This window comes from Dipteris shenzhenensis, chromosome 14 (genome assembly GCF_047967505.1).
Source record: "Dipteris shenzhenensis isolate YYH24624 ecotype China chromosome 14, Dip_SZ_1.0, whole genome shotgun sequence".
NCBI classification, from domain to species: Eukaryota; Viridiplantae; Streptophyta; class Polypodiopsida; order Gleicheniales; family Dipteridaceae; genus Dipteris; species Dipteris shenzhenensis.
Window position 1 is genome coordinate 6,647,020 of NC_141609.1, and position 13,543 is coordinate 6,660,562.

Genomic DNA, 13,543 nt, shown 5'->3' on the forward strand with positions numbered 1-13,543 from the left:
ATTTCAACCGGACTTTAATAGGAAGTCTCTTGGATGAATCGCTTGACTTTTTTCATCATGTTCAACAAGGGGGGTGTGTGTGTGTGTGTGTGTGTGAGAGAGAGAGAGAGAGAGAGAGAGAGAGTTTATTAGAAGTGTTCGTAAGACCAAAGGGTCTATGAGACTAAAAGAAAGCCGACTCTGAGGAATGGAGCCAGTAAGCGGGTATCAACACCCATGATGAATATGAAACGAAAAGTCCCTAATCATGTCATAACGGCACCAATACAGGGAGGAGAGAGAGAGAGAGAGAGAGAGAGAGAGAGAGAGTCCAAAAGGATGACCACAAGACTCAATTGGAAACATAGTGATTATATGGATCATTGTACAGTACAGCTTAAAGCTTTAGAGCCAAAAATAGATAAAACTTTGGCCATAAAGCCATCTTGCATTATTTGATCCATAGGATACATTATTTGTTTTTGTGTCTTGGAATCTCTTACACTCAACATTGACAAGAGCCGACTCTCAAACCTATGAGAGGATATAGTAAATCAACATCCAAACAAATTATAGGTAACCAACCTCGAGGCTTTTTATTGCACGTAAAATGCTCGAGTGATATATGGCGTCTTGATCCAACTCCTGCAGATCCTATTAGACAGCAGCTATGTTCCACTGCATGCATCTGCTGTATGTGCACAAACAAGAATACGTGCCTCCGCACCAATCATATGTACTTTGACAAACTGGAGTACTCAAGCCTGAGTTCTACTGCTGTAACACATAACTGACTCCCCGCATCCTGGATATATTATGCATGCATGCATGGAGCACATATCATTGTAATTGTCAGTGATTACTGTCCACAAACTGAATTGTCCTTTCTTAAGGAAATGCATCCAGTCAATTCAAATGCAGCTTTTTAGTTACCTGGGGGCGAAAGCTAAGGTCATGCCATGCACCGTCCATTGTATGTTTCTTCATGAATTACTTCATGGACTTCTCACTTCAATGATATGCTGACATACCTCTGATTTCCTTCATAGCTCAGATCCTGTCCTACCTGCCTAGAAGTCGTTCCAGCTGGCTCAGTAGTGAGGGATGCAGTCTAGCTAAAGCAGCATTGAATGCAGCTTCGCCATGCAATTCAGAACACACTTGGAGTTTCTCTCGTAACAAAGGTGCTATGGCCAATTTGTTTATAGGATCCGCGTTCAGGATCTGAAGTAACAACATAAAGCCTTCCAAAGTGATTATATAGTTCCGATCATGCCTAATCCATGCCTTGATTTGCAATCTTCTGTATTCCAATACCTTAATTTGAGACACTCATTCATGTGCACGTTGTGTCCAGTAGCAATACCTGTCTTTTCCTGCGATCCTCAGTTTCTGATGAACCTCCCAATCCATCCTCCTCACTATGCGTAGCCAAAGGAAGGTAATCAAACCTGAAAACCAGCCATTGAATCCATACACAATACATGAGCAAAACATTCTCCCCTAATCACAGAGATTTATAACAATTTCCTCTTCTAAATAAAAAATGACAAAGAAACACTCATATTTATAAAAATGACTTTTAAATTAATGCCTTTACCCCAATGTTGCTCCATTTTGATCTTCTTCCGTTTGATGCAAAATGCTTGTGCAGACACTGCATGGGACATACAATACACTAGACTGTTACAAAGAAGCTTCTTTCATTTGATAACAATTCAACTATAGTTTTCTACCTGGGCGAATCATCACAAATTAGGGGCGGGGGGGATTTTTAATTTTATTTTTGGGCAGGGGGGCATATAAGGCTTGTTTTCAAGCATCCCAAGTAACATCTAGGGTCACCAAATTGCCTTTTTCAAAGGTACATAATATGAATTTTTCTGGACTGAGAGAAAAGAAGACAGAGATTATTGTAAGAACATATGCCTAATTATACATCACAAATCATGCTTATACATTTAATAAATTATCATTTTAAATAATCAATTCTGTGAACTATATTTTCATCAAATTATAAACTAGTGAAGAGTTGCCCAATTGGGCTCGAGAATTTGAAAAAAGGGGCGAAATAATGACTCCATTGATCAGAATGAAAATTAAGTACAGATGTGCATTTTAACTCAACACTTCTAAACAGAAAACAGCACAATAAAATATTTGAATGAGATAATAAACACGAATCATGGGCCACAGATTGATTCACATGAAAACCAAATTCCAAAAATTAGCCATCCCTCATGTATAACATTAACATACCTGAGAATTTGCTCAAGTCTATCCAGAACTTGAGGCTCTCTTAATTGCAGCAGAATGCAGAGTGCGATTGCACAAACTTTCTTTTTTGAGAAAGTCAGAAGAGAATCTACCTGCATAGAAATGCATCATGGCATTATGAACAAAAGGTGAGTGACTACACATTTTGTAAGTAACACATGTTATTGAATTTCAAGTTAAAGAGTCTATTGCTTAAAAGCAAAGCAGCGTCCCATGTTTTCTTTCAGGCATAGGATTTCTCAACATCCTAATCCTGACTTAGTAACAGAGGTGTGCAATCGTCCAAGGCACAATATTGTTATGTAGTTTATGTTGACGACAGCATGCAATTCTTGTTAAGAGAATAAACTATTGGAAATACGTGAAACAGATGCAGTTCTAGCACCACATTTACATTTACATTTACAGTTAAAAACACACACCAACACACATATGCACGCACGCACGCACACGCGCGCGCACACACACACACACACACACACACACACACACACACTTGACTCAAAATTCCTGGCAAAGAGTCTCCAGTAATACACAAAGAAGACCTCCTGCTGCTACAAGAAATGTGAAAAATGGCTAGGAAGGACAGGCATGATTCTTGGTACCGTAGCATAATATGGCAGTACCTTATCAAGCCACGCATCAAAGAACATGAATAGCACACTCTGGCTTGTCCCTGCATTCACTTGCCCAAGGGCCACCAAAAGTGATGGTTGAGATATCCACTGTGCAAAAAATGAAGTATTTTGTGCAAAAACTCTTGCCAGAATTGCACCCGCAGAGGCCCTCACAATGTCTGCCTCATCAGTACCATTTACCACTATTACAAGAAGCTTCTGTAAAAAGACAGAAAGTTGGATGTCAGAAAATGTATGACCAACCTATTCACGAGAAACATCCTCCCTCCCACCCTTGTCCCCCCCTTTCCTGTAAATTTCCTCCCTCTCCTATATAAGGCTTATCTTTGCTGTCAGGGATCAAGATTTGTGGTGCCAGAAGAAGTTCTTCAGAGTGCAAGGTATTGTCAGGTTCTCCTTTGGGAAGTGTCAACACGATGGGCTCTTGGAGACGCTGGACATATTTTACATCACCGACTGGGCCATGCATAGGGGGGTATCCATTGGCATTCAATCTCGGACCATTCAGAGGAGCAGCACAAAGCTTCACCCTCTCGTGCTGCAGCATAGACAGACCAAGACCCTCCAGGAGGAAGAAAGAAAGAAAGAAAGGAAGTTTATTGAAAGTCTTTGAAAGACCGAAGGATCTATGAGACTGTACAATGAGCTGAATGGGTGTAGGGCATCAACACCTAAGACAAATACAACATAATCATAGAAACATTGATACATAAACTACATGAAAATGTATGAGTCCATGGAGACGATGGAAGCTATGGTGAGGCATCACTGCGATGGTCCTCTAGAGGCTGGCAGAGGGGTCAAACCCAAGGGGGAGACCAGTGCAGTACGAGGCTACGGCCCACCGGTGGCATAAAACCTATAGTGGTGTGTCACCCTCATCGGCCGTGTCTCTGGTCTAGTGAACATGGCGGGAAGATCCCCAAGCCTAATCTATTCATCAACCTGCTGCCAAGTCTGTTTCTTTCAGGAAAGACACGCGTTTGGGCCACTCTCCTAGCTGATCCACTTTCATGACCACATCTGCATTGGTCTCTTCTTGATGGAGATGCAGTAACATAGAGAGACTCTACTACAGCAGATCAGACAGTAGGAAGGGATAGCACCACAAGAGACAGATCAAGCACAGCGGCTCATCATCGACTTTTGTGCCTTTGAGTCAGCCCCAAGTTACACTAGGGTAGAGGAGGAGGAGAGAGCTGACATGAGGACAACATGGATCAGCGGGAAGAGACGGCGTGGAGCAGTGGAGCCAGTGACACAGAGGATGACTAGAGCACGCACGATAGAGGTCCAGCGCATCATTGCTCTACTCAGAGGGGCCCGCCCGAGTCAAGGTGTCATCCTTGATATAGCCAATCGGATACAGAGTTCACAGAGACCAAACCCCCTACCACAGCGCGAGACGGCTCCACGTACGCAAATATGAAACATCTTCACGTCTCATCAGATGCCACCATGGCCCCCGGATATGTATTTAGAGCACTAGCATAGCATGTCTCAGTTTTTGAGTATTCTAGATTATTAGCTTATCTTAGCACTCAGCAAGGACGTTAGCGAGCCCTTTGCTTCAACCACAGTGGCTTGTACTAGTTACTTTGCTGATTGTCCTGTGTCTCATAGGCCTGCGAGGTGTCCCAAAGAAGTTAATACAACTCTCTCTCTCTCTCTCTCTCTCTCTCTCTCTCTCTCTTATATGCATTTGAGTCAGCTCTAGGACATGGTGGGGTAGAGGAGGAGCTAGCTAGCATGAGGGAAGTGTGGATCAGCGGGCAGAGATGGCCAAGCGAGGGACATAGAGACCGCACACGACACAAAGAGTGACCAGAGCATGCACGATCAAGGTTCGGTCTACCTCAGCTGCTCTCAAAGGAGACCGCTAGAGATGATGTGTCACTTTTGACATAGTCCATCAGATACAGAGGTCGAGGAGACCACTTCCTCCACCAAAATGAGAGACAGCTTGACAGACGCAGATCCGAGACATCCTTGCAGCCCACTGGAGAGCCACCACAGCCCAGACTTTCGGCTTTTCAATTTAAGTTTTAAGTTTGAGCTCTTGAGCTCTTTAACTTAGCATAGCACTCAACAAGGGCCCTAGCGTGCCCTTTGCTTCAACCCACAGGGGCTTGTATGAGTTCCTTCTCTTGATGTACTTTGTCCCATATGCCCCTAAGGCCTCTCGAGTACAGTGGACTACCTACTAGTCCCACTTGCCCTTGTATCACGAATACACGATTTCATTGTACCCCCACTCGGAGCCAACCACTCATACCTGACCTTCCATATCTCTGCCACTATGCCACCCACAGGGAGAACCCCTGTCATGCTTGCACATGTCTAGATCCACTTTGACCATGCCCTCAACCCAATGTACGTGAGTCAGTCAGAGCGTTGATACATGGTATGCACTGTTCTCCACATGGTTTGCAAGTGACAATATCCAAATGGACCGGCTGCTCCCCTTCCAATACAACATGGATGCACCACCTGAGTCGCTTCCTCATGATGAGATTAACCGTATCATAGGGTTAGATGTCCTCCAGCTCTATACATCTTGGACGTGGGGAGGGGACCAAGAGTTCGCTAACAAGATCCAGTTCTACCACAATCATTTCTTGAGAGTATCTCGTCACATATCCCAGTACCCTGAGGATAGAGAAGTCTCACATGCACAAAGGATTGCTATTGATAAGATGCAGGTATCATCACATCAGCTAGGGATTAAGGCAGGGAGAGATGCAGGCATACCAAGAGAGCAACGGATCTACAGATTATGCGCATTGGACACAGTTGAGACACGTGAGCATTTCTTATCTATATGCCCAGCCTATTATGAGATCCGGAGATGCTATCACTGTCTCTTTTAGGAGGGGCATGGCTTTGCTCCACTCTCCTGACTGATACACTTCCATAATTAGGGCTGTATTGGACTTTATCTGATCGGGATGCAAGAGTCGTCTCTGGGCCACAGAGGGGTGGAGGATGAGGAGTTTGCAGACATGCGAGCAACATGGATCAGCAGAGAGGGGCGGCACATTACAGCCGAGCGAGGGATGCAGAGTCCACGCATGACATGGAGAGCACACACGATAGATGTCTGACCCATCTCCCTCCTCTTAAGAGGAGATGGCCCGAGGCGAGGTGTCACTCTTGAATCTTAATATTGCTCTTCAAATACAGAGGTTGAGGAGACCACGCCCTCCGCCATAGCTGGATATATCCCGCCCAACGCAGATTCAGGATATCTTTGCCGCCCACCGGAGAGCTACCACATTGCTAGGTTTTGGCTACTGAGATTTGTTTCTGAGATTTTTGAGCTATGTAGTTTAGCTTAGCATAGCACTCAGCAAGGGTCCTCGTGCTTCAGCCCTTTGTGGCTTGTATAAGTTTATTTTCCATTTGTCGTACTTTCTCCCATAGGCTTGTGAGACCTCCCTGAGGACATCAACATTTCTTTCTTTCTTTCTTTCTTTCTTTCTTTCTCGCTCTCTTTCAGCTTTCAGCGGGTTGATGCACAAATCAGGCTTGGAGACCTTCCCTCCATGTTCACCAGACCATAGAACGGGTGAAAGTGGCACTTGTCCAACACAAGGACAACACAACGGACCACACAGCGACGATCACCAACAGTCTTTATCACAAGTTTTATGCCACCGCAGCCTCGTAGATCCCAGAGCTCCCTCTTAGGCTTAATGCCTCCTCCAACCTCCATAGAATCATCCTAGTGATGCCACACCACAGTTTGTATCCTCTCCCTGGGCATAGACTTTTTATATATTAGAGTTTCTATTATTAAGTTGTATTCGTCTTGGATGTGGACGCCCGCTTAGAGGATCCACCCATTCAGCTCATTGGAAAATGACCAAGAGAGGCCATGTAAAGTTTTTGTAAACTTGATGGAAGTAAATACCATGGCAAAGGATAAGGCTGTTGCATGGTTTATGCCAAAAAATATGAGACTTTTTACCTTTACGAAGAGGTTGACTTGCCTTGGTGATAAGATGGCATACCGCATAACAACGCTCAATAGTATCATAATAACAACAATACAAACTCCATAACTGCCCTCAAGCATGACTCTGCAGGAATGACTCCTCTCACCAACACCCTTGCTAGGAACCTGTCAATGCATGTCGTAACCAAGAACTGTACATTCTTCACCACTTCTAGAATAGCAAAGGCAAGTTTCTCCACAATTTATGCACATTTTTCTTCCACTTGGAGACATACAGCTGCGTTGAACAGAAGTGAATCACAAAGACCTGGACAAAAGCTTTCAATTCCACCAATCCTTTCAGTGTAGTCTGTGATGGAGTCCACTCTTGCTCCTCTTATCATAGTGTGCAATTCAGGTGAGACGCAAACTGTTCAAAATAAGCATTCCAAAGCACCGGTTGGATCTTGTGATAAGTACATCATGGCTGTAGCAAATTGTTCAAAGCTCAAGAAGGCGAGAGCGGAATGATTTTTTGTACTGCGTTGCTTCATTAAAGGGTGCTTGGTGAGCTATGTACACAGCACCCACAAAGTTGGATAGTGTAACATTGCCCATCTCATCAAAGAGTCCCGTGTTACCGGTTCCATGACAAAACATGATGATATTGATGGGCCTCCATGTCAATGCGCCTTCAAATTCATTAGCAGCTTGCACAGAATGACATACCTCTACTATCTGCCAAATCATGTAAAGGACTCACACTATGATCAATGGAGAAAAGTAGCTGGTTGGAGGACAAAAATAAAAGAAGAATGGAACGATGAGCTAGGTTTCCCAATATGAAAGGTTAAGAGGAGGTGGTGCAAGTAAATTAAGAAAGTTGTAACTGGAAGGTACATGACTGAAGTAGAATGAAAAGAAAAGCTGCAGAAAGTGAGAATGTCTGTTACCTCGAAAAGGATGTGTTTGTGGGGATGAGAGAGGCAGCCATGGAGATCAGCAAAGGCGATGAAGGAGCAGCAACATGTAGACGATATTGTCCTCATACCTTCCTTGGTAACAGGCTAAAGAAAACATCTAGAGGTCCTAGAGGTGTTTGCCATGAGAGAGACTAGTCAACCTTGGCATGCCAAGGTTAACATTTTCAACACCTCATGTGCAGTATAGCATGAACATAGTTTCACTTACCACGGGGAGCTGCTAGAGATCATGCAGTCCTACACTTGCCTAGGGATAGCTTTCACACGACTGCTCATAACAATGATTCATTCAGCCAGGGCACAACTTAGGTGAGATTAGGGAGCTCTGGCTCAACTAGAGTGACAAGGCTTTCAAGCACATTTCTAGGATTTTTCTATGAAAGGATGGTTGTTTGATACCTTGGTGTGGCCGACGGCCATGTATGCAATGCACCCTTTTGGCGGTGTGATCTCTCGGTGACTAAGTGAAGGCGATTTGAGAGGCTACAAGTCATTATGGGGTCCTAGCAAAGTTTTCTATGACACCACTCCAGATCGATGCCATTTTTCAAACAATGGTGGAGTGATCTCTTAGCGACCCAGTGGAGGAAATTTGAGAGGCTACAATTAATTATGGTGTCTTGGATGATTTCAAACCAAGCCCTTAAGCCCTGATGAGATAGTACAGGCTGAGCTTGCCATGACATCACTCTAGATCGATGTCATGTTTCAGACAATGACATATCTTCATTGAATTTGGACCTTACCCATCTCGGACTACCGAGACTGGCACGACTAGCGGACAGAGGGGTTAGAACAGCTTTGCATGCATGTAGAGTAACAAGACAAGTGAAGTACAAGCCTTATATAGGCTACTCACTCACACACTAGCACCTAGTGCATATGGGATAAGTCCCATGATGACACGTGGCACTCACACATGACTCACACACATAGACTAAACACCAACACATCACATCACCACACTCTTTGGCTATGATATCTCCAACACCCCCCTTCAGAGCAAAGAGTGTGAGACCCAAGATGCAAGAGTAGACCGATCCCCCCTCCACCGCAATACTGCAAAGAGCGAGTCCAACTATCTAACACCTCCCGTGTGATAGTGACTTCTCAGTCAGCTTGCGACCGGCAAGGGAAAACCATCACTCGTCATCCCCCCTTACTCTGAACTGGATGGTCAATACCATCAACCAAAGTAAAAGACAATACATTCATTTTTGGGGGACAACCGAGGGCAGAGTACCTCTTATTGACTCTTCAAACATTCATTTTAGAGGGACTACTCAAGGCAGAGAACCTTTAGCTCAAACATAGAAATATTTTCATTCATTTTATGCATAGCAAGGGCAGAGAACCCATGATCCTGAAATAGCTACCGCACAACAGTGTGCACATCCTGATGCGAAGAGGTATGTCGGTGAAGAACCGAGTGAGGATGCCCTCGAATGATGTGTCGATGAAGGCCATAGGAGCAGCTACCAAGGAACATCATGTCATGACTCTCAATGTGCCGATCGGAGAGTCAACGAATGTGAAGAAAAGCCTCGGAGGCTCCAAAATGTAAACCTTGATCAAAACGCAGCAAGAGGGTGTCCGAAAAGGCAAACCCTAATGAAAAAACACCAAGAATACCCTCGAAATGCAGCAAGAGAGCTCCAAATGCTGTAGCAGATCACGCGGTGAGGGAGATCTTCACAAGTCGGTGCTGTAGGTGCCTTGAATAGATGCTGAATGCCAAAGTTGGCTGAAATATCCTCCAAACAGCAAGAAAATCTCTGAAATTTTGAGGCGGTTCTGCAGCAGCAACCCTAAAATGACTCGAAAGTGCAATAGGAGCTCCAAAACAGGTCGAAAAAGCCTTCAAAAGCCTCGACTTCTGCTGCATCAACCTGGAAACCCTGAATTTTGGCAACAGAATGCTCTGAAATGACCTCGAGGAGCCACACGTGTGAAAAAACGCCTTGAAAACTGAGCCAACCAGCAGATAAAAGGCTATGGAGGTGCAAAGGCAGTCGAATATGCAGCAGCAGCAAGACGGCAGGCAGCAGGGGCTAAAAGTAGATGCAAATGGCAGGAAGGAGGAGGCGAAATGAGGCAGAAACCCTAGGAGGCAGCAAAGGAGAGGCTGGAGCAGAGGAAACCCTAGGCCGTGAACTGTGGAGAGGCTATGCAGAGGCTGGAGCAGAACTGAGGCGGCAGCAAGGACAAGCTTGAGAGCTTGAGCAGAATTAGGGTTAGGGCAGGGGTGACGAATTAGGGTTAGTAGGGCAAGGGTGACGTGGCAGCAGCTATGGAAGGTGGCTCTGATACCATGTTAGAAACATGGTGAAGAGAGAGAGAGAGAGAGAGAGAGAGAGAGAGAAGATTAGGGTGTGAGGAAATGATGCTCAAATGAAGACATGACAAAGGCTTTCATTCATTCATCAAGTGTAACAAGACAAGTGAACTACAAGCCTTATATAGGCTACACTCACACACTAGCACCTAGTGCATATGGGATAACTCCCATGATGACACATGGCACTCACACATGACTCACACACATAGACTAGTACTAGATCACCTAGTACTACACACCAACACATCACATCACCACACTCTTTGGCTATGATATCTCCAACAGTGTGTGCTCCTTTTTTTAACAGTGTGTGTAATAACAAACAATAAAAATAGTTCGCTCGGGTCAAATTAGACCATTACCATGAGGCATTATATCTATCAGAATACACGGCAGCGATATCATGTCCGAGTCTAAAATGATAGACACAATATCATTCCTAAACCTTGTTATCTAGGCATATTTTCCACATAAACAAAGTAATTCCTTTTCATTTACAAATAATGTGAAAATCTCAAATTAGAAGACCATGAATAAAAATTTGAATAAGATTAAATTTAAAATGCCAAGAAATTACCTGTAAAATTCTTTCAAAAAGAGGAGGTGCATCGCCAGGAAAGCACTGCAAAAACATCATAAGAACATTTTTTTTTTAAAAGAATTTGCTGCTGGAACAAAGAGCATAATTGTGCATAAGGCTGGCCCAGATTAAAGCAATACAAAGCCACTAGAAAGAAATATTGAGCGCCAAGATAATTTTAACTTCTAGATTTAGCCAGCTTCACAAACTAAAACGAAATCCCAAAGGCCTAATTCAAGATGCCACTTTGTGAATTTTGTGAGATTGGAGAGAGAACACACACTATTCGAAGAAGCTGAATGAAGTGCATACAACTTTAAAATACAAAGAAACAATGGATTTTGTATGAAAACTAAATGAATCCCTAGAGCGACCCACGACATAGTGCCACATGCACAATGCAAAAATATATTATTGCGCCATCCCCTCACATGCTTTGTTAACGCAACTGCTTTATCCATGCTCAATAAGTGCAAGCCTTGCCCAACCTGGAACTACTTCAAGGTCTATCACATGTGGACCCTCTCCTCCACTTTCATAGACTACACAAGGTGCTTCTTTCGCTAAGCTATGGGACTTTGCATGCAACTTTGGCTCACATCTTTGCTTACATGTGCTCATATGATGTGGCACAACCTCTTTTTTTAGTGTGATATTTTTTTAACCTTTCTTGCACTCCATCTCTTTTGAAGTTTGTGCAAGTAGCGGTAGAGTAGGACCTTCATTTAGGCCTCCATCTTCAGAGACTATACACTTGGTGTTTAGCAGAGGTGTTTGGAAGTTGAAAGGGAGCTACAGACTATTAAGGCAAGGTGATTGATAATTGTTGCAAGTAAAAGGAGCCTCGTTTTCAAAGGCTGAGGTAGCCTTATCTTCCTCATACACATGCACATCATAGGTGATATTAGGTGAGAGGAATCTCCCAAGATGTCTAACACACCTAGCACACAACTCAGCCACATTCACACTAACACTTAAGGTATTCACACTAACGCTAAAGGATACACTCTCAAGGTCACACACTAAGGCCTAGCTGCCACACCTTGGGCTATGAAATATCCAACTACCACCTCATGGGATCCCATGCATTCACTCCACACATCACTGACTTCTACCCTGCCACCACCCGAAGTTGATTATACTTTTCTTTAGCATATCCATCTCCCAACACACGACACATACCACGAGCGCATGCATATGGTCTACGAATCTTGGACGTCACACGAACAAACTACCTCCTTTTCAGTAAGGCTCCCTCTATACACCTCAATTATTACGAGGCAAAGCAGGTCACTTGGAGGATCTTGTACATACAAGACTTGCTTAGTACCTAACGATCTTTCTCTAAAGCTCAACTCCTATAGAATACATTGCCTATAGATAGCACAAGAGGGCTTCATCAACCCATCCGGCTACATAAGGATCCACCTATAGATACTCCTTGAGGATCATGGACACCATGCCGCCCCCCCAACGAGAGACGACTCGACACACAAATACAAGACATCATTACGTGTCATCAAAGGGCCCACCATGGCACCCGGATATGTAGTCGGAGCACTAGCTTTGCATGTCTAAGTTTTGAGTTTTGAGATTATAAGCTTAGCTTAGCACTCAGCAAGGGCCTTAGCGAGCCCTTTGCTTCAATCCCATTGGCTTATATGAGTTACTTTTTTTATTGTACTTTGTCTCTTAAGCACGCGAGGCCTTTCGACAATAATACACATCTCTCTCTCTCTCTCTCTCTCTCTCTCTCTCTCTCTCTCTCTCTCTCCACACAACCGAAAAGCACAGGATCATGAGGGCCTACGGGTAGGAGGTTCTAGCCCCGATTCTTACACAGATGTTCAAACATGCAGTTTGTCACGGACCACGGTTTCCCACCAGCATGGAGCACCACCACTATCATACCGATACGCAAAGCAAGAGACCCCATGGACAATGGGAACTATCGCACCCTCATGATTCACCACACATTGGCCAAGATCTATGGATCGGTACTAGAGAGGGAGATCAACAGTCATACATAGGAACGGGGTCAGCGAGCACTAGGGATGGCAGGATTCAAGAAGCAGCGCTCTACTCTAGACCACATTTTCACTCTGAGGGCTGTCATTGAGGAGAAAGTCTACACATGTTTCGTAGACTTTCGAAAGGCCTTCAACAATGTCCCACGATCCCGTATCATCAGGAGACTACAAGAGATGCAGAGTCCAAAGACGCTGATTTGGGGTGTGGATGAGCCTATATGAGTTAGTCAGAGGTAGAGTCCGTGCCCCAGGCGGCCTATCGGATTGGGTTAAGAGCACAATTGGGGTGAAGCAAGGCTGCCCTCTCTCACCGACTTTCTTTGGATTTTATGTCAATGTCCTTCATAGATCGCCTAGGGGGCGAGGGTTCACCCCCACGAGACGAGACCTCGACATGACCGTGACCCGAAGCCTATGACCCGACAGCTCAGACAGAGGGTTGACACGCAGATCATACTTGGGGACATCCCCTCCTTGTTTAGGGTCAGAGCCCGATCGAGAGGGGTCACACTGGCCCTAGTTAAACGCAGAGCTACAACTAGGAGACGTACCACGACTGCACCCTTGAGGGGCTGAGAGCGCTCTATTGTTGACCTCATGCCTACACTGCCTCATCCATCCTGATGTCATGTTGCTGATGATGATGATGATGATGACCTCTCTCCTCTCAAACCTCTTCTCTATCCTCTTAGCTCTATCCTCTCCGACCTCTCTCCTCTCTATCCACTAATTGCATTCCCTCTCCAACACTTGAAAATTCCAAGCCCTTCTTCATCCCATT

At 44.6% G+C, this 13,543-nt stretch overlaps 1 protein-coding gene across 2 annotated transcripts in view; it reads right to left on the reverse strand.

Annotated features, from left to right (window-relative positions):
- Window positions 1-376: 376 nt before the first annotated feature.
- LOC147894125 (ARM repeat superfamily protein) overlaps window positions 377-13,543 on the reverse strand; it is a 136,046-nt gene continuing 122,879 nt past the window's right edge. Inside the window, exons 19-25 of one of the 2 annotated variants that reach the window (XM_087384633.1) lie at window positions 10,730-10,774; window positions 2,883-3,092; window positions 2,239-2,348; window positions 1,580-1,636; window positions 1,346-1,430; window positions 913-1,203; window positions 377-784 (exon numbers count right to left, since the gene is read on the reverse strand). In XM_087384633.1, coding sequence (XP_087240759.1) covers window positions 1,042-1,203; window positions 1,346-1,430; window positions 1,580-1,636; window positions 2,239-2,348; window positions 2,883-3,092; window positions 10,730-10,774 — 669 coding nt within the window. In that variant the 3' untranslated portion in view covers window positions 377-784; window positions 913-1,041. The remainder of the gene's footprint in view (window positions 785-912; window positions 1,204-1,345; window positions 1,431-1,579; window positions 1,637-2,238; window positions 2,349-2,882; window positions 3,093-10,729; window positions 10,775-13,543) is intronic. The other variant, XM_087384634.1, reaches the window with a different exon arrangement.